The following is a 24,523-nucleotide window of genomic DNA, read 5'->3' on the forward strand; positions in this document are numbered from 1 at the left end:
TTACTTTATTTCTTCCCTATAAGCACTCTAGAATATGGCATAGTTTTCTCCTACACCAAAATATCAATAGTTATAAAAACCTATTCTGTTTGAAAGTACACTGCATATTAATTTATAAAATGAGGCAGTACTGATGTTTAGATAGGGAGAGATGATGTAAGGTGGAGGTGGCTTGGGTGGAGCATAAACACCAGCAAGGACCTTCTGAGCCGAATTATCTGCTTTGGTGCTGTAAAATTCTATCCAGTTCTGTGCAGAAGCCTATAAAGACTTGGAGCAATCAATGCACACGCTGTTTAAATAAAATTATTTTTATTTCACAATTTCATGTGGGCTTGTTTTGGATTTAGTCATTACAGATGTATTCGACAATAATGTAATACATACCAATTTATTGAGCCCACTGAAATTATCCATAACAGTAAAAATTGACTATGGTGCATGGCTTTGTTTGACTCTGTCGAAGGAATGTTTCAAAAAGTTGTCACATGAAAGAGCACTTGCAATTAATTCCACTTCTTACCCAATTTTGTTAAAGTTGGCTTATTTTACTTAAGGATACAGCAGTAAACTTTCATTACTTCAGCAATGATGTAGCAAAAATGACTTTTTCTTTAATTTTGTGTTTGTTTTTCCTTTTTCACATACTTTCTTCAGCTAAGCGAATGGACTTGCAATTGCCTCCTAAGTCTGAGCCAGAGCTGCTCTGTAGCCAGTTACTACGGCTGTATGAGTGTGGACTAGGATAACCAGATCAATGGTATTACCTCCCCTCTTTGTGGAAAATGCCTGTGTTCTGCTTGGTAGCTTCCTACCATGGCAAGTTTAAGATCAGAAAATTGAAGGTGCAAAGCTTTGTTGTCCACGGCTCTGTAGTGTGACTTGTTTATCATCCCAATTCACTCTGTCTCAGTGTTCTTTTGAAATCCATTTGTAATCAAGTAATCTTAATTTCAATAAAATCTGCTCTGGGAACGTTTATTTTTCCTGCAATCAAATCTGAATAGGTACAAAATAAATTTATCAAGTGAATGTTGGATCAGAATTCTAATTAAAACTTCTATGAAATGGGGACGAATGGGAATAACATATTGAAACCCAGTGTTAAATAAACTTATCCAGGCTCCTTTGTGTAAAGGTAATTTAAAAAACAAGGTTAGTACAGAGACTTTGTTCAATTACTATCCTCATAAAGCTTTTGCAAATGTGAATTAAAGGGGTTTTGTATGGTGCCATCAGCAATTTTCAGCCTCTTTTGCTTTTGGAGGGCAGTAGCTTACATAGTTAGATGGTTTCTTTGACTTCAATTATTTTGTTTGATTATAAAGGAAGTGGTCCTTACTTGAGTTACCTTCTGAGATGTGCATGAAACTTGCTGCTGATGTCAAAACGTTCCTTCATGGTCTGAAAGCAGTTTAGCTGCCTTCCCATTTTGAATTGTAACATTTGTATTTGCAAGCATTCTCTTAACAAGCTTTGCTTCTGGGTGAAATTAGTCTGGTGGATATGAGGGCATTGGCAGAAGGCAGTGTGACTGCCCATTTGATTAGATAAAGCAATGCTCTTATTCGTTCTAATAAAGTATAAAATAGATCATCTTCATAGCAGTTGGAAGGTAACAAAATAAGATCCAATTCCAACCCCTCGCCTACATCTTATATTTGCTATTTTATTTGATGATATAACAGGGGAATAATTATTGTTTGATTTCACTGTAAATCAGACACGGAAGGTTCAGTCGAAACATTCCTGAAAACTGGAAAACTTTGTAAGCCTGTTACTATGCAGAATGGTAAATATTTTTAAACACAAGTGTTAACATATAGATTTTCTTATACTGACATAGGTATTTATGGAAAATAAAATCAAAAATTGGGCTCATATGGATTTTGTAATATATTTTCTTGCTTATTTCACTTTAATAAACAATAATTGTTATCAAATAATAGATATTCTTTAAAGAATAAAGTCATGGGCTAACTTCAAATTAAAAGTTAAGGAGGGTCAAAGATTTAAGTTCCGATGCCCAGCACGAAGAAACGATGTCTCGGAAGTTAGGTTAACAGTTGTCACCTAATGCAGATCAGAAGCTTCCCTTGGTAATCAGGGAGCTGAAACTGAAGACCACCTCCGCCATTGGTCCGGAAATGTCTCTGGACATGTTCTTTAGGTTTATCAGGACGATCACCCTGAAAGTTGATCTGTAATGTGAAAAGACCAATACTATGAATACATCTAGCTGCAGGAAAATGCTCAGTAAACCACAGTGGCAGCATTATAGGTAGAGTTTTAACACAACATTTCTGCCTTGCACAAACAACGAAATAGCAGATTGTGTTTATTCTGATCCAAATTCTGCTTCCTAATACATGCTGTGCAGGGATTAGTGAGCCAAGGTTTAATAATTAATTTCTGATTGCAATATATAGTTACTGATTACCTGAGATACCTGCCATGTTCTCCTTTCTCAAGGGGCATAAAATACTTTGCTGTTAGGCCAACAAATAAAGATACAAACTACTAGACAGGTCTATTTACAGCTTCATAAAGAAATAGAGGATAAATAATTCAGTAAAGTAGTGAATCAGCACAAGGATGAAAACAATTAGAATCAGTCCATAATAGGAAATCACATAATGCCCTGGATTATGTGTTACAGTGCGGTGAGGGAGGAGTAATAGGTTAATGGGTATGTTAATGAGACCATGATGATCGCAATGGTGTAATTATAACATCAGTAGTCAGGTGACCGAGAGGCTCCAAGAGAGCTGGGAGCAGAACAGTCTGTCTCCTGATTACCACATGCTTACTCTGAGGACTTTGTAAATAGTTCTTAAAGGAAGGTCAAACCATACCAACTGCTGCAAGTATGTCGAAGGGAAGCAAAGCCTTAACAAGGTTGGATATGCTAAGAAAGCATGGTATTACTGAAACCTCACTAACGCTCAGTTACAATGGGCAGGATCGTCCCAGGTTTGCACAAATTGCGGTAGCTGGCCGCAATGACGAGTTTTAGCACCGTATCGTCCCAATTCTGCCTCATTAATCATGCATTCCCAGGAAACATGCCCTTTCGCTGGCGGGCGGCCTCTGATTCTCCCGTCACACCGTTCTCAGCCCTCACCCTCTTGAGGCCACTTACACAGATCAACATGTGTTCCCCAGTAATGCTCTAGCTCTGCAGCCTCATCCCTTGTCTGAGGCCATGTCTCCCCCTCCCCCAAGCAAGCCCTAGCCCTGCAGCCATTGAAAAGTCACCCCCACCTTACAACTGGTCTGGTAGGTAGAGACCTGCATGTGAGCCCCCTAAAAGTGATATGGTGCAGTCTGCGAAGCCTGGCGATGATGACTGTGAGTGCTGCCCGAAGCAAGGCAGGCAAACAAACCTCGAAGTACTGAGTGAAGTGCAGCTTGCCAGGTGCATGTCGCTTATGTTCAGTTGTGAAACGCGTCAGCGTACAATCGTGCCGACGTATCTGGATGATCCAGCATGTGGGGATACTTCCAGCGAACAGGGCTTGTAATGATATGCAGTTGTATTAAAATGATGTTCCCAATGTCCAGCGACGGAAAATGCAAAACTGTGGCCACAGATAGTGACCCACGAGTGATGGAGGAAGAAAAGTATCGCGGTGAGGGGACAGTGAAAGATACACAATGTTCTAGCAACTGAGCAGCCACTACCCCTTCCACAGCCTTTCCAACACATTGAAGGTCCACAGTAGAGACAAAGATGGGATCTCTTGAAGAGACAGTTTGAAAGGTACCGAATGGCTTCGGGGTTGCAGGGGAACCCTCAGAAACAGCAGGTCCATACACTTTTATATGCTGTGGAACCATAGTTGATGATGTTCTCGTGCAGCAAGGCATTGAGGAAACTGTGGCATCATACAAAGAGGTGATGGGGGCCTTTGAGAAATAAACCAGCCCCAAAAAGAGGTTTGTTATAGACAGAGCAAAATTTAATCTAAGAACACAAAGGCCAGAGGATTCCATCAATTCCTTCCTTAATGACCTATATTAGTTAGCAAGTACTTACAGTTATGGAGCTTTAAAACACGAGTTGATTAGATACTGGATTGTAGTTGGGTCATCGATGATGCGTTGTCCGACTTTTCACAACTAAAGAGGATCTGACCCTAGAGAAGGCCGAATGGATCACTAGGCAGGTTGAGTTGAGGCTCCAAAACCAGGGTGCGATTTGTGGTGATGTTAAGGCTTACGAGGGGCCGGTCCAGTACGTAGGCCCAAGGTCAGGGGCTCTACCCACCAAAAAGCCAGCCAAAACCAATTAGGGGGCAGGGCAAATTCTTCCATCAGCAGCCAGGTGCTCCAGGTATAGCGCGAATAGACAGCACTGCCATGAAGACTGCCCAGCAGGGGGAGCTGAGTGCTTTCTCTGTGGCAGGACTGGTCATTTTAAACAATTTTGTAAATCAAGAACAACCTTCAGGGGAAGAAAACTAGAATGTATTCCCAAACAGTTTGAAATCCAAGAAATAGGTGATATACTTTTCCAGCCAGATGGTTTCGTGGGAGAGATCAAAGAAGCTGATAAACAGTTCTGATCTGTGGAATTGGAAGCTCAAAACTACAGAATGAAATTTAAACTCAATACCGGAAGAAGAGTCTTTATCTTATTGGACAGACTGGACTGGCTTCAGAATTGGCTAAAGGAGGAAAAATCCAACCTTCTGAATTAAAGCTACACAGGCCTGAAGGCACAAACTTCCTAGTGAAGGGTCAGTTTAACACCACTCTTTTCCATGAAGAAAAAGAAATGAATGAAACGCTTTACATTTTACAGGATCAGCCAATTTCCCTGCTCAACAGGTCAGCGTATCTAAGACTTGGGCTGGGATTTTCTAGCCCCGCTGTGGCAGGACCTGCCGCAGGCGATGTGGCGGCACAGCCAAAAGCCCGCTGACTGTCGGCAGGACCGGACGATCGCAGTGGAGGGTGGGGCCGGAAAATCCCACCCTTGGTCATTCAGAAGCTCGATAAGGTCTCAGTTCAGACGGCAAGGTACCATTCAAGGAGGAATTTCCAAAGCTGGTTGAAGAACTGTCAGATTTTGATTCAGCAGCAACATGTGAAGTTCAGTCATTGCACAGTCATTCTTTATTATAGAAGCAACATTCACTGGACCCCAGGAGGAGACTGCAGATCTCTCAATTATTTCCACAGATGGTCAAAAAGGCATGGAAATAGAAGGCACTGAAGAGGACAGTGACCATCGCTAGAGGAGCTTCTAGACCTAGGTTGGCTGTTCCCTGACAAAGGTCATGCATGACAAGGTGGTTGTTGCTGCAATGGCAGATCGGTTGGAAGATGAGGCCTAGAGATTGCTACACTTTTGGGCCCCATTGCCAAAGTATATGAAGCCTCTGTTGTCTTTTTTGAGCAGTCATCTGTGTTTGCTGCAGAAGAGCTGAATTCGTACATTCGTCCCACTGAACCTACCAATGGGACGCATTATATATCACTGGCTGACCACAGTGAACTGTCCAGGGAGAACGAAAAGCTTGATTCCGAGTTGGATCAAACTGCTGGAGAAAATGTAGAGCCTATTAGTTTGTGTGAAAGTAAGCTGAAGACCACACTTCAATCTCATTGGCAAGTCACCCTCACACTTAAGTTGTCCTTCAGTGCAGAATCAGAGGCCAAAGTTACAGAGCTTCTACAGCTGAAGAGTCCTATGCAGGAATTTCATCTAGACTCAGTTCTGGAGATTCATTCCATTTTTGAAGATGATGTAGCCTTACCTACTTCTGTTGATACCATTATCCCATTGCCTACAGCAGTGCAGCCATATGCTTAAGCAAGCATGGCAATATCACCACTATCTACAGAAAGTGCACGTGGTACCCTCAGTGCAGTAGGGAAGTCACATTTTCTTCATGTCTGCAGTGTTTGCTGCAGAAGAGAAGATTTTCGTCATTCTTCTTGTCTTCAATTTCAAATCTCAGATATTGAATACTTTTTTCAGCATCCACGCAGCAGTGAATGATACAGCTGTGAAATTCTTTGTCGAAATTGCAAATGCTTCATCTTTTCAGGCCTTTTCCCAGTGTGCAAAGAGGGAGCAGAAGATTCCAGAGAGAATGTTAGTTTGTCCTCTTCCTGTTCAAGAGAATGCGAATGTCCATGTCTCTCTTGCATCAGTCTCTCATTGAAAAGGTTTCACAACCCTTACAGTTCAGTCACTGCAGAGATCACAGTCCATTTACCAGCTGTTGGTTTTGTCTTCCAGGAAAAAGACAAGTGCCACATATGTCCACACTGTCCTCCAAGAGAACCGAGAACACTGTTGCAGATTGAAGCCATTTATGACAGTGACTTGGAGTGGGGGAAAGAGTAGACGTAGGATAGAATCTGTAACAGTACAGCTGGTTTATAGACGTTGGAAAATGTAATGTAAATAGTTTTACATTAGAATATAGCAGTTTGAGATTATACGTGGGAGGAGGTGTAGAGTAATAGGTTAATGAATATGTTAATGAGACCATGATGATATAAATGATTTAACTATGACATCAATAGTCAAATGACTGAGAGGCTCCAAGAGAGCTGGGAGCATAACAGTCCGCCTCCTGATTATCATGTGCTTACCCTGAGGTCTTTGTAAATAGTTCTTAATAAAAAGTTTGAAGTTAAACCATACTGACTACCTCAAGTCGGTCGAAGGGAAGCAAAGCCTCATCAAGCTTAGGTAAGTCAATGGTATTAGTGAAACTTCACTAACGCTCAGCAACAACATCAAAAGACATTGAAACCAAATCAAGCACTGGATGGCCACTTAGTGGCTGCCCAGCCTGAAGGCAGCCAATTAGCAATGCGAAGAGGGCTCTGTGGCGAATCGAGAGCCTAGGCAGAGGGGTCACGCTGTTAACAGGAAGTTGGTCATGGCTACAAATTTGAAGGCCCCTTGCTTTTTCAATCTTTCTTGATTTGTTATGGAAGGCTCCAAAAAGCTTTAAAATAAGAGTTAAAAACACATGCCAACGCTGCCTTCTTCACCAGTACCATCTGCTGTTACATTCAGCCACAGGCCTGGTGGCAGGCCTTTTCTTTTGCCCTTGTGTCACCTCGTCATAGCTGCTGTAAAACACTCCCTAACTTTTTCACATCTGATGCCCAGAAAATGCAGTGGGCAATGAAAAGTGAAATGGTGAAATACTGAAGACCAATCTAACTTAAAAGGTTACTAAAATAAGGACAATACTTTTGTTTCAGCATAGCATGAATACCAAACCTTCATCCTATCACACTGCGGCGCCAAGTGAAACACTGCCATCTAGAGAATAAGCTGCAGAGCATTGTGACTTGGGGAAGTGTTTGTTTCATTTCACAACAGAACCAAAACTTTTAAGACAGAAATTCCAACCTCACATTCACCTTTGTCAACATTCTTTTCACAAATCAAGCCATTGAGGTCTGTGCAGAAGAAGTCGTTCCACAATGCACCCCCAGCAAGTCCAGCACAATCTTCTGATGCCCCTTCATGCTGCCAGTTATCAGGCTGCCCAGGCCTCCAGTTTCTGGAATAAAATAGCAACACAAATGAACGCATAAGGCAAACAGAAAGTTAATGGTTCCAACATATGTCAGCTGGAATTAATATAGTTATAATTTCTGTCTAGGTGAGATGTTGATTTAATAAAAATGAATCTGAAATGCTTGGGACAGTTGACTTAAACTGCACTTCTTTGAAATGAAATTTTAAACTCACACAAAACCTATTCATTTACACAGAGGTAAAATCAGGCCCTAAATGTAGAAGTCTAGGCACTGCAGTTTTTGGGCCCTGCCGATATTGGGAGCAGGGACAGAGGTGGACCGAAAATTACAAGGCCTGTCAGTGTGCTGGCTTCCCAGCTCCGTTCCTGGTGTCAGCCATTTTGCAGCCAGGTTCTTCTCTGAAGCTGGGTGGCCTCTGATTGGCTCTCCAGCTTTGAGGGCCTGCCTGCTTTCATTAATTCAGTCACTGCAACTCCTGCTGCCACCAAACAGGAACAGGAAATCTAGAAGTTAGCTCCCACTATAACCACCTGAGCATGAGTGGTTTCTCCAATGGCTTACATCACCATTCTGCATCCGGAAACCACTGCTCCCTCCTAACCGCTACCGACTCCTTCGTGCTTGCTTGCTGGCTCCCGCTCCTTCCTCTTGCCGCTTCTCCTCACATCACCCCGCTCCCCCCCGCTCCCCCCTGCTTCCCCTATGGCACTGCAGCCCCTCACCACTCCCCCCTGCTTCCCCCATGACACTGCAGCCCCTCACCACTCCCCCCTGCTTCCCCCATGACACTGCAGCCCCTCACCACTCCCCCCTGCTCCCCCCCATGACACTGCAGCCCCTCACCGCTCCCCCCGCTACCCCCCCATAGCTTTGCAGCCTCTCACCGCTCCCCCCCTGCTCCCCCCCATGACACTGCAGCCCCTCACCGCTCCCCCCTGCTCCCCCACCATGGCTCTGCAGCCCCTCACCGCTCCCACCTGCTCCCCCCACATAGCTCTGCAGCCACTCACCGCTTCCCCCGCTACCCCCATGGCACCTCAGCCCCTCACAACTCCCCCCTGCTTCCCCATGACACGGCAGCGCCTCACCGCTCCCCCCCCTGCTTCCCCATGACACTTCAGCCCCTCACCGCTTCCCTCCTGCTCCCCCCATGGCACTGCTGCCCTTTGCCGCTTCCTTTGCCGCAAGCTTGCTTCCCTCACTCCCTCCCACTTCCCCCTATTCCCTTCGCTGCTTCTCTTCCTCACCCCCTCCCATGGCCCTTCACCATTTTCTCTGCTTCTCCCTCCACTCTTCACCATCTGTGCTGGAAGAGAGCCAGCAGCGGAGGGGCTAAGGTGAGAACAGGAGGGAGCAGTTGATGTGATGAGAAGCGACAAAGGGCTGAAGGTTGATGCAAGGAAGTGGCGAGGGGCTGCAGGGGGTTTGGGTGGGATGGGGGGTGAGAAACACGGGGAGGAACCAGAACAGTGTTGGATCCTCTTTACTATCTTTACCCATTTTAGAACAGGCAGCAACCTGCAAAGCAAAAGTTTCATTCCCCATACCTTTATGAGAAGAATGCATAAAGAAAACTTGTAAAGGTGTTTTGAATGAGAAAGCTGCTATTAGTAATAGCCTGTCTGTATCAAGCTTTGCAACGTCCCAGGCACTGACAATGCATCTGCACGAGTGCAGGAAGTGCTCCCCCTAGTGTTGTGGCACAAATAAATGCAGCCCAATTGGAATGGGAACTTGTCTCCAGGCCACTTAAGGGGGCTCACACACAAGAATTTTAACTTCAATTAGTTTCCCATCTAAAGTGGGTTCGGGACCCGAAAACTGTTCAGACTCCTGTTTTCCACCTCCACGGGGAAAATTCAGTCCCAGGTGTAAATGGCCAGAACTCTGTTCATGATTGCATAAAAACATCCACAGAAATTTCAGAAGTTGTGGGTGCCAAGCGACAATGCAGTTGCCACCTGCAAGCTGGAGACAACAATCCCGGCACTTATGGGGAGGAAGGAAAGTGGGGAATAAGGGGAATTTTTTGCAACCAGGAAACCCAGAAACACAAAAATTTGGAGGTCCTGCCAAACTTAACGGCACGACCCCATTTGAATTTTTTTCTCTATTGCCTGGCAGCCAACCAGATTGAGAGGCTGGTTAGCTGTTGGGTAGTAAACCACAGTCAAGGATTGGAGAGGAGGAGGGAGGGATGGAGAGATTGCAGATGAGGAAAGAAATCCGATCACCGGCTTGGATGATCGATTGCAGCTGACAGAAAGTTGGGTAGCAGGTTACAGGTATTGGTCATTCTCCAGGGAGGGTGGCAGACCAGGACAGGTAAACATATGGGGCCAAAGGGAGCACTCCTGCTCCTCCTGGCCCACGAGCAGTGCTGGAAAAGCAGTTACCTGCTGGATTCAGCAGCTTTCATTTCCCTTCAGATGCTGGGTGTCGCCAGTCCTGAGAAACCCATCCCACAGCCATTATATTAATATAGCTACGAAAATCTGAGGCATGCAGCCTCATTTAAATATTATAATTCCACACCCACCTCTTGAGTGTAGGTTAGTCGCCCAACCCCCAAACTGTCATGGTTAAACTGGAAATGGACGTGTCTGTGATGGGTTGGGGGTCAGGTTTCCCTTTTTTTTAGGAATTAAATCATCCCTCTCCCCCAGCCAATCCATCCTGTGTTGGTTAGCTCACTATTATTCTGAAAGTTCCTCCTATAGTAATTTTAAATATGGTACAATGCTCCTTTCAAAAATAAGCTTCAATTGTTTGCAAAACGCAAACTTGTACAGGTCACCCGAATGTGCAAAATATCTCAGTGCCATGGCCAGTGGTACTTACAATCCCAATTCCATCATTGGAAATATGGGTGGAAAGTCTGAATCGATGAATCACTTTACAAGAAGCAATTATGTTCAGTTCGAAAGCTTGATACAGACAATTACTACAGTAGCAGCTTTCTCATTCACAATGCCTTTACAAGTTTTCTTTATGCATTTTCCTCATAAAGTTATGGGGAGTGAAGCTTATGTTTTGCTCCCAAATTTCACTTCTCTCTTAAAGTCATGAACTCATAGCGGTGAATAGTTGCAATGGACTAGCAATCTTTCTGTATATTACTGTTCACAGAACAGTCGGTCTAAACAGCTAGGGGACCTAATTTCTTTTGCTTTGTGCCCGGGTTTTCTTATTTCCCTGGCGCAAAACAAAGGAGTAGAGACCAATGATGTCAGGTTTTCACCTTGCTTTCATGTAAATGATTTGTTAATTTTTAAAAAATTCATTCACAGGGTGTGGGCTTCGCTGGCTGGGCCAGCATTTATTGCCCATCCCTAGTTACCCTTGAGAAGGTGGTGGTGAGCTGCCTTCTTGAACCACTGCAGTTCATGTGGTGTAGGAACACCCACAGTACTGTTAAGGAGAGAGTTCCAGGATTTTGACCTAGCAACACTGAAGGAACAGCGATATATTTCCAAGTCAGGATGGTGAGTGACTTGGAGGGGAACTTCCAGCTGGTGGTATTCCCATCTGTCTGCTGCTCTTGTCTTTCTAGATGGTAGTGGTTGTGGGTTTGGAAGGTGCTGTCTAAGAAGCCTTGGTGAATTCCTGCAGTGCATCTTGTAGATGGTACACACTGCTGCTACTGTGCGTCGGTGGTTGACGGTGTGAATGTTTGTGGATGCGGTGCCAATCAAGCGGGCTGCTTTGTCCTAGATGGTGTCAAGCTTCTTGAGTGTTGTGGGAACTGCACTCATCCAGGCAAGTGGGGAGTATTCCATTACACTCCTGACCTGTGCCTTGTAGATAGTGGACAGGCTTTGGGGAGTCAGGAGGTGAGTTACTCGTCACAGGATTCCTAGCCACTGACCTGCTCTTGTAGCGCCAGTATGTAGATGGTTAGTCCAGTTCAGTTTCTGGTCAATGGTAACCCCCAGGATGTTGATAGTGGGGGATTCAGTGATGGTAATGCCACTGAACGTCAAGGGGCAATGGTTAGATTCTCTCTTGTTGGAGATGGTCATTGCCTGGCACTTGTGTGGCGTGAATGTTACTTGGAACTTGCCAGCCCAAGCCTGGATATTGTCCAGGTCTTGCTGCACTTGGACATGGACTGCTCCAGTGTCTGAGGAGTCGCAAATGGTGCTGAACATTATGCATCAGCGAACATCTCCACTTCTGACCTTATGATGGAAGGAGGGTCATTGTTGAAGCAGCTGAAGATGGTTGGGCTGAGGGCGCTACCCTGAGGAACTCCTGCAGTGACGTCCTGGAGCTGAGATGACTGACTCCAACAACCACAACCATCTTCCTTTGTGCTAAGTATGACTCCAACCAGTGGAGAGTTTTCCCCCTGATTCCCATTGAATCCTGTTTTGCCTGGGCTGCTTGGTGCCACACTCAGTCAAATGTGGCCTTGATTTCAAGGGCAGTCCCTCTCACCTCACCTCGGGAGTTCAGCTCTTGTGTCCATGTTTGATCCAAGGCTGTAATGAGGTCAGGAGCTGAGTGGCACTGACGCCAAACTGGGCGTCTGTGAGCAGGTTATTGCTAAGCAAATGCCCTTGATAGCACTGTCAATGACCCCTTCCGTTACTTTACTGATGATCGAGAGTAGGCTGAGGGGACGGTAATTGGCCGGGTTGGATTTGTCCTGCTTTTTGCGTACAGGACACACCTGGCAATTTTCCACATAGCCGGGTAGTTGCCAGTGTTGTAGCTGTACTGGAACAGCTTGGCTAGGGGCTTGGCAAGTTTTGGAGCACAAGTCTTCAGTACTATTGCTGGAATATTGTCAGGGCCCATAGCCTTTTCAGTATCCAGTGCCTTCAGCCGTTTCTTGATATCACGTGAAGTGAATTGATTTGGCAGAATGAGGTGGGAGTGATGTCAACATGTCTCATTTTGCTGAGTTTCAGCTGGTGATGGTCAGATTGCAGAGACACAGTATCCACAGAAAGTCGGCCGCAGCCCCACTCAGAAAATGAGATCCAAAAATAGACAAGGAATGAATCCTGGCAGGCTTTGAAAACGCAGGGCCACCAGCTTCAGTATCAGGTCTTTGGACCATAGTCAGAAGACCCAATCGAGGCTCTTGGCTGTTGCAAATGATGCAGTCCGCTCAGGCAAATTATAGCAAGTGAAGATATCGCACTGAGAGCACTTTGGATGCACTCAGGCAGGGATGAGGACAAGAAACAACTGACCCACTAGTGTCAACATGTTACCCAACCATGAAGGGACAACAAACCATTGCTCAATCTTATCCTTATTTGATAAATGAAGCAGCTGATCTCTGTCCCAGGGATACTTGAGGTCAATTGCAATGCCTCATCACCATCATTCCCTCTAAGACGTCGTGTGGATGCTCACAAGTTGTCCCATTTAAAGTAATGTGGTTGTGCAAAAATTTAAAGGCATTACGCATTGAAAGGAACAGGCAGTGTGACAAAAACATTTGATGGAACATTGCTCATCACTAGTCTGATTGAAACAAACTAAACATTGCAGATGAAGGGTTGAATCTGGAGCTTCCCTCTCTGTATGTCTTAATACTACACAATACAGGGCATTTACCCATTGAGTTTTCTATCTGCCTGAGGGTGGATTTTTATCCCGTTTCCATAGGTGAAAGAACAGTACTATAAGATTCAGCCATCATTTTTTTGAATGGTAGAGCAGGCTCGAAGGTTTGAATGGCCTACTCATGCTCCTAAGCCCTACATATGCTCTACATCAGGGCCTAACTTGGTGTGGGGGCCTTCCTGCCAAGAACTTAATTCTGGTGGTGGCAGAAAAGAGGCAAGGTTCAGGTATGCCACCACCCCGCCTAAGTAAATGCCCTCTGCGCCTCCAACCTACCACCAGCAAGAGCAGAACATTCCACCCATCATGACCAAAGCTAATCCTGTCCTCAGTTGGCAACATTCATTTCCAGTGGGGGTCAATGGATAGAGATCAGCAGCAGAAATAATCCTACTCGGGGCACTGAAGCCAATTGTAGCATTGCTACTACAAGTTAGCAAAGATCAGCAAATATCAGAGAACAAACCTTCCTGTTGTTATAGAATAAATCTTGCAGGACTTGTGCTACTAGTGAGATCTTGCTGCACTCAGCACTTAATAGGAAATTGTGCTCACCATGACTTTCTGATATGCACTGGCTGCATGTGAGATCCTGCCAGTGGCAGGCATCTTATAAAAGTTATACTTTTGGCTCAGCTACTCACTGGATAAACATGCTGAGTCATTCATTTATTTTTACTATCACTTGAGCAGAATTGAGGTACAAAGTATGAATGTCATAAGCCACAGCATATTTAACTTTAGAACAAATTGTTAATTAGACTTACATGATAATTCTTACTTAACCTTTAGCACTATTAAATGTTATAGTAGAATGTGCACGTACGTGTATTCTGCAATGGTTCCATCCACCCATTTCCATACATTGTGCTCCTCAGTGTCTGACAGGCCAATCCAAAAGTAATTTATTCCATTTATTTGCTTTCTCACCCATTGCTGGAATGCCAATACACAACTTATTAGCACTGTAAATAAATATACGTTATGTAAAACATCAAACAATTACTTAGCATTTTCAATATTTTGCACAATATTTCTTAAGACTCTGCCAGAAATATTTTATTACATTAAAGTTGTGCTTTGGTTAGCCAATATTTGCTCGTGTTTTTACCTTGGAGGAGTGCAGGTGAGTGATGTGTCACATTGTTAGTTGCGCTTGTAAACACAAACAAGTTGACATGCAAAAATCCTATTCTGACCCATAAAATTGTGGGTTTATCAACCTGCTTTTGGATTAAGTACCTCCTTTCACGGCAAGCCAGTCATACGCTAACATTGTGGTCAGAATGATTGGACCAATTAGGCCAGTGGGTTGAGTAATGGTTTATAATTGGAAAAGGAAATGTGAAACATATCCATGATGAATGGAATCCATCAGCAAAGGCAGAAAATGAAAAAGGTTTTGGTTGGAATATTTATCATTCATTAATTTGAACATGAAGTTGAAGCAACAAAGGTAGCCGTGTACTTGTAAAAGCAATAGCTGAAAATAACTTATTCTAACCTTGCATTAATTATTGGAAAGGCCACTGATTTATGGGCTGGGACAGGACAATTTTGGCCGGTCTCCAAATTTTCCCATCCTGCCCATGATGATGCCCACCACTGGCGGAACCGGAAAATCGCACCCATGGTTTCCCACAAGAAAATGGAGAATATTATGGAATGTGACTCCTTAACTTATTTCAAATTTTATAATCATGTATAAGAAAAACAGAATACGAGTTATCTAGTCATCATAAACCAATGGATTTTGCCAAAAAAGGTCAGAACTCTGAAATATGAATAAATATGAATCCCAGAACACTGATAAAAATTATGGTACCCCATGTTATAAACCGAGAAGTTGACTCAGTCAGTCGCCACCAAATGGTGACCTTGACCAAGGTTGAAGCCACCTTTGGAGACATGTCAACTTTCATGAGCTTGTTGCAAGGGACGTGACTTTGAAGTAAAATTGGGCCACGCTCGTGATTTCATGAGGGGGCCCTGAAATGTCAAGATTTTTGCTATGATACCGAAGGCTGTTTTCTGATTTTATAACTACTTAAATTATCAATGGTGGCCTGCATACCCAAAATGCCCTGCACTCCAGAAATTGTTGCATCCCTGGCAAGCACCCTGCTACACCCTGTGCATTTCTGAAGCCCAGCCCCCTCCATGGTTGCTCTGCTCCACGCATGCTCTGGGTGGTTTGGCGTGTTGCAGATATATGCTTTCATTGTGCCTATGCTCCTGTGGTTGCCTGGTTACCACATGCGGGCCACTTGGGGTAAAGTCAGGATTACTGGCCGAAAACAAGTTTTTGGAGATGGGATTGAGAAAACCTGAGCTCGTGATTCTTTACCTGAATGTATCTAACCTGAGGGAGTGTCTGCAAGGTAAAAAGCAGAAAAAAAGGCCAAGCAAAGTAGCCAGAGACTTAACTACCTCACCAGCCCTCTGCACTTCACTTATCTTTCACTTAGGTTTTGTTGATATAAAAATATTGTTTACTGGCTGTAAAAAAGATCTGTCTTCTGTCAGCATACTAATGCAAATTAATGTTTTTTTTTCCCATCACTAGCCCTTTTGTTGCACTTTGAGCTGAACAGCAACATTAAAAAAAATTAAGGTACATTGAAGGCTAAGGACAGGGCAAAAAAAAGCACCTGCTGAAAACCCCAGCACTTCATATAGGCCTCCAAGGAGTAAGCGAATCAGTTAAAAAAGCATCCTCAACCCGAAAGAGTTGCGGTTTGCAAAAAATGTTCGTCCTTTTATGAAAGCAGGCTAGCTTTTTTTTTGTCTGATTATTAATCCATTCCACCTTTTCTTTCTCTGAACATTGAATATTTTTTCTATACCCATTTTTAGTATCAGGCCAGGTTACCTAGAGTAGAGGTTATGGTCCCCCGCCAGAGAGTTTGCAGGTTGGGGGTGGGGGGGGCATTAAGCTTCCCATGTAGTCATCTGGCTGTCCTCCTACCTTCCCCCAACCTGTCTGCAATTTTACATGGGGCGGGTAAGCACTAGAGTGGCCTGCCTGCCCACACCCCAAGAAAGGCCCTTGCCAATTATTGGCCACTTAAGAGCCGCTTCCTCCCCAGCCTCAATTTTAAGGCTGGCGGGAGGAGTTCAGGGGCAGGGAGGAAGGGCAGAAGGTCACCCTGCTCAGGCCTCAGGTGGGAAAGGGGCTGTGCCTCACTCAAGGGCCCCCTTTCCACATTGCGTACAACCCCCAATGTCTGCCCCCTGTGGGTGCTCACTTCCCCAGCCTTTCCACCAAGACCCCAACCACCTCTCCTCAACCTCTGGGTCTCACACCCTCTCCCCGCTGTGAGACCCCCTGCACTTACCTGGTCCTGACTCCGGGTCTTAGAATCTGGGGACTGCTTGTAGTCCCAGTCCTGGCCACTGCTGCCACTGGAGCTGCTGGGACTGCAGAGCTGCCGGCCAATTAGATTGGCTGGCAGCTTTCTGAGGCAGGACTTCTGCCTAAGTGAGGGGCGGAAGTCCAGTTTCCAACCAATTCATGCTCCTTGGAGTGTTAAATGGCTGTAGGGCTGCTGTGATCAGCTGCTCTGATACAGCTCCACAACCTTTGGAGATATCTGCATTCTTCTAATTTGGCCTTTTGCGCATCCCCAAGCTCTGGAATTCCCTACCTAAACATTGATGCCTCTCTACCTCCTCTTTCCTCCTTTAAGGCACTAGTCAAAACTCGCCCCTTTGACCAAGTCTTTGGTCACCTGACCTGCTATCTCCTTATGTGGCTTGGTGTCAAATTCTGTCTAATATCGTTCCTGTGAAGCATCTTGTCTATACTACTATATTTAAAGGCTCTATATAAATGCAAGTTGGCACCCGTGCTGCAATTTCAGATCTGGGTTAGGTTTGTGGTAAGGATACCAGAATCATAAGTACTTAAGAAATAGGAGCAGGAGTAGACCATATGGCCTATGGAGCCTACTCCACCATTCAATACAATCATGGCTGACCTTTTGCCTCAACTCCAGTTTCCGACCCATTCCCCATATCCGGTGATTCCCTGAGATCAAAAATCTATCTATCTCGGCTTAAATACATTCAATGATGGAGCATGCAAAACCCTCTGGGGAAGAGAATTCCAAAGATTCACAACCTTTGTGTGAAGAAATTTCTCCTCACCTCAGTCCCTATACTAAGACTGTGCCCCTGTGCTCTAGATTCCCCAGTGAGTGTAAACAACCTCTCAAAGTCTAAGGCCATGAGGGAGAATTTTCTCCCCGTCAGGGGGGGCTAAGCGGGAGAGGGCATGGGCGGACATGCAGCCGATCACTGCCCATGATTGGCTGTGCACCACCATTTTATGTGGGGAGGGGCCAATTAAGCACGCGAAAGAGCACAGAAATCTCCCTGAGGCACAGAGCTGCCTCAGGGAGGTTAGTTTGATTATGAAAAGTTTAAATAAAGAAAAAAAAAAATATTCAGACATGTCCCCTCATGAGCTGGGACATGTCAATGAATTCTAATAAAAATTTTTATTCAATTTATAAACACTTCATGGAACCTCATCCTGCTCATGGATGAGGTTTCATGATAAATGCGAAGGCCGCCTGGGCTGTTTGTCTGCCTGCCAGCTTTAAGGTTGGACGGGCAGCCTAGACAACCAGCTTAATTAGCTTATTAACGGCCTTAATAGTCCTTTGACAGTTTGGCGGGCGTGCAGCCAACTCAGGCGTATGCTTGCCGAACTGAAGATCTGAATGACTCGCGGTGATGACAGGACGCACGCCCGGTGTCACCGCGCGTCATTTTAGGTGTCGGCGAGCAGGGCCCACCCAGAAGATTCAGGCCATGAAGTCCCTTCAGAATCTTGTATATTTCAATTAGATCACTTCTTATTCTTCTAAACTCCAGAGACTATAGACCCAATTTTATCAGTCTCTTATCACAGGACAGTCCTCTGAAATTAAAACCGCTATGGTTTCTAGTCCCATTTACTAACTGAGGACTCACGCAGGAAGTGGTTGTGTGTGGATACTCTGTCAGGGTACAGCCTGGAATCCTCCTGCTCTGTGTATGAGGCTAAGTAATTGTTTTTTGTAAAGCATTTTCAGATGCAGTAATGTAACATTTTGATAGAATTATGACCTGTTAAAGACTAAATAAGCCACTAATGAGGATATAAGCCAACTGTCAATCCAAATTGGTTTATATTTGAGAAAAGTCATTTACGATTTTCACGCCAAATTTCTTGATTTTTAAGAGTTTGTCTCATGATTATGAGATGGCAACAGGGTTGACATTACTACCTTTTGGGTCAGTTTTGTGAGGTTCTGCTTCTGTATTGCAGAATCTTTCTTGTTGTTAAGAAGGGCCAGAAAATCTAAAGCGGAAGTCAACATGCTCAATTTGCAGAATTGCTGATTTTCTGGTTATTCTTTTGTGAATAGTTATTAATTCCCAAGCTCAGATTTTCCTCTAGCTAGGACTGTGAGTGTTATGTTGGTGGGTGGACTTCGCAATGTGCTGACCAATTGCAGCTGAAGTTCCCTTAATCACCCCAGTTAAATATCTTTGGGTGACCTGTCTGACTGCTTGTGAATTTACAATTGGTGGGAGAAGGACAGGAAGTGCTCGGTAATACAGATGCCTGTTTTCCTCAGCAGCTTAAAAAGATAGAGAGTCCTATATTAAATTAAAAAAGAATTTCTGTTACACTGAGTGGTAAAACATACCAACATCGATTTGTTACCTAATTCTGTAGCAATCCATCAGTCATCCTGCCTACCATTTTTTAACCCTTTGAGACTGTTCCACCTTAATGGGAGAAGTCGGGGGGTTCGGGCCTCGGGTCAGGTCAGGCCTCAAGGAGGGGGGTGTCAGTCAGACCTCAGGGAGGGTGGGGGTTGGACGTCAGGAGGTGGGTGTGTCAGATCGGTTCGGGCCTCAGGGGTGGCAGTGAGAGCCGTGCCTGCTGGGGGGGTGGGGGTAAGAGTCCCCGTGGGGGTCTGGGATTTCCATGGGTTGGAGATTTCCTGTCAGGGGTTATAGTCCCTTGGGGGTGGGGGGAGTCCCATGAAGGCGGAAGTCAGGGATGCAGGGGGAGACCCCTGAGGGTTAGGGAATCCCATGGGGGTCAGTAGTCGGGGGTGTGGGAAGAGTCCCATGGGGGGTCTGTGTGGGACTGTACAATAATTATCCAGAAATTAGAAGAGGTTTTAATTCTTACTTTTCCTGGGTAACTATTGATGTAAACCGAGTCAGAACCGTCTGAAGTTTGCGATTTAAATCGCATTTTTGGATGGTTGTCAGTGCAGGGGAAGCCTGCACTTCCGGGCAATTGCCTTGCAAACCTTACTTGTGAACTCCTGAAGGGGATTCCCCAGCCCATCTTTGGGGTACCCCGCCAATATGATGCCCTGGAGCTTGGAAGTTATGGCCCACGTGTTTCTTGTATAACCTAGATGCTTTACTCTACTTGCCTTCATGGCAGACCATTGCAAATGTTTAACGTTCTTCAATTATGACTATTAGAACACTTTAAACTTGCTTTTCATTTTTTATGTTCTTTGATGCCATTTACCTGGCATATTTTGAATTAATAATTTGGATTTACTTCACCTGTGCTTCACATTTAAATACTTGTATATAAAACCCCTTTCACCACTTTTTTCTAACCCCAATGATCAAGCTGTTTAATTCTTCATCATACTCATAAATTTCAGTTTTGCTGCTTGTCTTTAACTCTTCTGACATAAGTATATATTACTGTGAAAATTTTTAATTTCATAATTCAATGTTTCAGAGGTATAACCTTTAGTTTTGGAATTGGGTTTTAAATGTAGATAAATGGAAAGGTTTGACTGAGAAGCTGGTGAACAATTCCAATTTTAACAGACCTGGGGTAGTTACAGTTCAAAGACGAAGTTTTATTGTGTGGCTGAAATGTTGATAAAAGGTATTCACACCTAGGATTATAATGGCTATTTTGGATCTGCCTGGAGGAGCCAGTTTGTATTCAGACATCTTAGAAAAAGCTTTGAAGTTAGAATGTAAACCAGGGAGATTTCAATTATTTGTATAATCCACCAGATCAAAGAAGCTAAAAGCAACTTGTAAACACTAGCTTTCGTGATAGAACCAGTGAATCTAGTAAAAGGGCCATTATGTCCATTAGAGATATATATTATTCCTTTTGGTCCCAGAATCAAAGGGTTATTTTGAAGGTAAAAGATAATTAATTTACATTTCTATTGGAAACATCCCGAGTATTTTATGCCACCATGGAGATAGGCTTTCCAGGGAGCTACTATTTGTATCTTGGGTTTATCTGTGAGTTTTCTCACAGGAAAAAAGCAGTTGGAGCCTGGAAGCCACTTTGAGACATGCAGAAAGAGAAATCTGCCAAGAGCTGCAAGAAGATAGTAAGCCCATGTTTGAACTGGGGTCTACAATTGTAATGCACTTAAAGAGAATTAGGGGGTTGATTGGCTGAATGCTAATAGAAGGATTTCAAGGAATCTCATACCTCGGAGAAAAGCAGGAACACTGAGGAGAATCAAAGTGAACTCCTAAGAGCTGTGGCACACTTTGGTTTTGTCCCAGGAGAAGTGAAATAACTCTCAATATCCCGGGAAGTTTAGGAGAGCTCTTGTGGAGTTAAAAACATAACAGGAAGTAATGTGTTAAGATCTTTGGGTTTAAAGAATAAGGGTTTATGAAACATGGTGTTAAATTAATTGTACTTGCTTTGTTTAATTCTTGTACAGTGAAAGTTTTTGTTTAAAACATGAAATCTTGTGCCGTAATTTCCTTCAGTTAATAACTGGGAGTTCCAATCTCTTCTTTAAAAGTTAAAGGTCTCCCTCAAGATCATAATAATATAAGTGTGATGAATGAAACTGAAATGTTCTAAGTTTGGTTTGACCAGTGCGTTGTGGAGCCTTAGCATAACTGTTGTAAAGTTGTATTATAATGTCTTATTCATCCTAGATTTAGGTGTTATTATTGTATTGCTGCATTGTCTGGATAATGAAAATGACATGGCCACTTCAATTCCAAAAATTACATTTTCAAGAGTATGCATTCTGACTCTTCCTGACTTGTGCATGTTGGCCCCGAAAACAGCCTGTATACTCTCAAGAATGCTAACTGTTTTCTTCAAAATATTTCAAACGGTTCTTTCTGCAGGCAGTTAACATGGTTGGAATCTGCAGGAAGGGGGCCTGGTAATCCCTACCCTCCTCAATCATGGGCAGGCACCAGGTTTTCTGGCTGCCTTGCATTTACTACATTACAACACTTATTACACTCGAAAAGTACTTCATTGGCTATAAAGCAATTTGATACTTTGGCTAGTTGTGAAAAGCATTTTATAAATGTAAGCATTTATTTTTTGCATGAAGCAAACAGCAGCTGGAGATACACATGTCCTCCCCATGGAAATTAAGTACCCTGCCACTGACCTGCAAATTCTGGTGAGCTAAGTACTGGAGGGCACCAGCAAGCGCAATGCCATTCTAACCACTAGGATTGTGTCCCACAGTTTTAGGCTCAATTAAAATAGAGATTGTATTTATTAAGACATACTTAGGAATGAGATTGAGGGTTATAAAGTTTGGTCTAGAGGCTGATGGAATGTAACAGCTTCTGAACTGCTCAACTTTGGTGATGTCACCAGGAAAGGCAATTAATAAATATATTACAATGCAAGATTAATAAGATCTTCTGAGGTTTTGCTTAAATAAAACTCGGTAGACAGGAAGAACAACAACATTTCCTCAAAGATTAAGTGTGTCATGTAGAGTCCATGTGAGAAATGTATAAAGTGTTGGCTTGATGGTTCAATAACTTTTTCTCATTCCAGGCTTTCTTCAGTTCTTATGCTACATAATAAAATTGAACAGCTTTCAGAGAACAAGACATATCTGTTTGGTGCCATTTGAACCAGAATTATAAAGGTTAAAGAAAAATATTGTAAACCAAATGTGCCTTAACCTCTGTTTTTGATGTTTCTGAAGCAAGGAAGAGCTTTTCCAAAGTTGAATGAAATAATACTGAGATATTTTAAGTTTTGATTTTTTTAGTACCTGTTCTTCACGGTTATTAATTATAATCATGTTGGATGACATGTTTTTGCACAGATTTTTTCCTTCTTCAAACTCGACAAGATCAACAGAGAAGTAGTAACAGTTATCCTTAAAATTCTTCCATTTAGGTGGACAACCTTTAAAAAAAGGATAAGGAAATTACTGTAGGTATATTTAAGTAGCACAAGAAAATATAAATACATATTTTAAAGAAGTTTTATTTTTACTTGACGCTCATCAAGGTGAACAAGGTTTAGGCTGGAGAATGGAAAATTTTCCCGTTAAAGCACCCAGTATCAGCACCCATTTCCCAGGTCAGGCATTGCACAGTAACGGAAGAGTAAAGTTCCTACTCTGTCCAAAAATATTTACATCTGGGAGGTCTCCAGCTCATGGGCGAAACAGCCGTGGAAAACCCAGAGAAGCATCTCTACTGCATTTGTGTAATGTTTGTTCCATTTTCCACATTACAGAATACCCAAACTCATTTCACATTAGACCCTTACAACCAGCTGACTCAGGAGACGTTCACCCTATGTTACCATCTCCGTAGAGACTGAACTTGAAAAAAGAAATTCAAGCTTCCAGTGAATAGCTGAAAGGATGACACAACAAGGTTTCACGTTTTAAGACTTTTATTATAAAAAGCAAACTAAAAGCAATATTGACTAAACATTATTTAATGGCAACTTATACTTTAAACCACAGTAAGCAAATTTCCCCTGTAACTTTTATCCCAACCGAAAATCCCACGATACCATTATACTTCACACTGTCTCTTAAGTAAACAATCTATTCTCCTGGAACCAGTCCAAAGTGATTCTTAACTCTTGAGAGTTTACTTCTGTTCTGTTCCTTTCCCAGCCTGGTAACTTTTTACCCCAGAACTGTTGTTTGCAGTGAGGGTTCTTCCTAGAGATTTTCCCCCTAGCTGAAGCTAGGGCCAGGATTTTCCCCTCGGAGATTTGGGGGTGGGGCCCGGTCGCCGAGGGGAAAATGACACGGGATGACGTCGGGAGGAACCCCCGACATCATCCCGGTCCATGTAAATTTTTAGGAAGGCAGGCGGACAGCGAAATCAGCTGTCCGCCCGCCGACCAGTCAATGGCCAATTGAGGCCATTGACAGGCTAATTAAAGTAATTAAAGACCTGCCCGGCCAACCTTAAGGCTGGCGGGCAGGCCAGGAGCCCCAGCGGGCTCCAGATTATTCATGAAACTTCATCCACTGGCAGGATGAAGTTTCATGTCCATTTTGTAAAAAATTAATAAAGTTTATGTGTTCTTTATTAACATGTCTCATCCTGTGTGACATTGTCACATGAGGGGGACATGTTAATAATTTTTTAATGTTTCTATTTTTAACGTTTTTTCCACTTTCAGTATTCTCCCTGAGACAGGACTTTGCCTCAGGGAGAAGTGCACGAAAGAGCGCACTTTGACAGATGGGGAATCCCTTCCCCCCATGGAACAGGTAGCGCATAGCGCTTCCTGTCGGGGATGCTGCTGGGCAGGCCTTAATTGGCCCGTCCACTTAAAATGGCGGCGGGCCCCGTTTCAGTGGCAGGGGTCGGCTGTCCGCCGAGCCGGTGGGGCCCGCACACCATCCGAGGGCAAAATTCTGCCCTAGGTGAATCTTCCAGCAGCCTTCTAAATCCTCATGAATTTGGTCTTTTCAATCTGAGAGCGAGCTCCCACTTGCTTTCCTGAATGATGAGCCATAGAGATTGGCTTCCTCTAGCTGCTCTCTCTCTCTCTCTCTATCAGATCCTAGCAGACTGACCTCTCGGGGAGTCTCAGGGATATCTTTTGGAAAGCCTGTAAACTGATCAAATGGCTTCCAATGGACCCTTTCCCTCTCAAAACCCATCTCCATGGCAACATGAATCACATAGGGCAGAACTTTCCCGCTGTCGGGAGGCAAATTTAGGAGCGGGCGTGTGGTGGCGCGCCTCCGATCGGCACCCCCAATTGGGGGCTCGCCACCATTTTACGCTATGCGCTCCCTGTGCAGGTGGGGAGGGGATTCCCTGAGCTGAGAGTGCGCTCTTTCACGCATGCGCATGAAAGAGCGCACTCATCTCCCTGAGGCTAAGTGCTGCCTCAGGGAGATCGGCTCCACACTAAAAAACCTTAAAAATAGAAAAAAAAAATTTCCCTGACATGTCCCCTCATGTGACACTGTCACATGAGTTGGGACATGTCCATCACTTTCAAAGACACTTTTATTACATTTTTTAAAACCTACATGAAACCTCATCCCACCCGTGGATGAGGTTTCATGCTTTTCCTAATGCCCGCGAGGGTTCCCAGCCTGCCCACCAACCTTAAGGTTGGATAGGCAGGTCCACTAATTACTTTAAT

At 43.9% G+C, this 24,523-nt stretch overlaps 1 protein-coding gene across 1 annotated transcript in view; it reads right to left on the reverse strand.

The window, feature by feature from the left end:
- Positions 1-295: 295 nt before the first annotated feature.
- The window catches only part of colec12 (collectin sub-family member 12), a 245,226-nt gene continuing 220,998 nt past the window's right edge, over positions 296-24,523 (reverse strand). The window contains exons 8-11 of the mRNA XM_078540627.1: positions 22,161-22,297; positions 13,931-14,040; positions 7,399-7,541; positions 296-2,201 (exon numbers count right to left, since the gene is read on the reverse strand). Coding sequence (XP_078396753.1) covers positions 2,185-2,201; positions 7,399-7,541; positions 13,931-14,040; positions 22,161-22,297 — 407 coding nt within the window. The 3' untranslated portion in view covers positions 296-2,184. The remainder of the gene's footprint in view (positions 2,202-7,398; positions 7,542-13,930; positions 14,041-22,160; positions 22,298-24,523) is intronic.

The sequence above is a fragment of the Cetorhinus maximus genome, chromosome 4, assembly GCF_964194155.1.
Source record: "Cetorhinus maximus chromosome 4, sCetMax3.hap1.1, whole genome shotgun sequence".
NCBI lineage: Eukaryota > Metazoa > Chordata > Chondrichthyes > Lamniformes > Cetorhinidae > Cetorhinus > Cetorhinus maximus.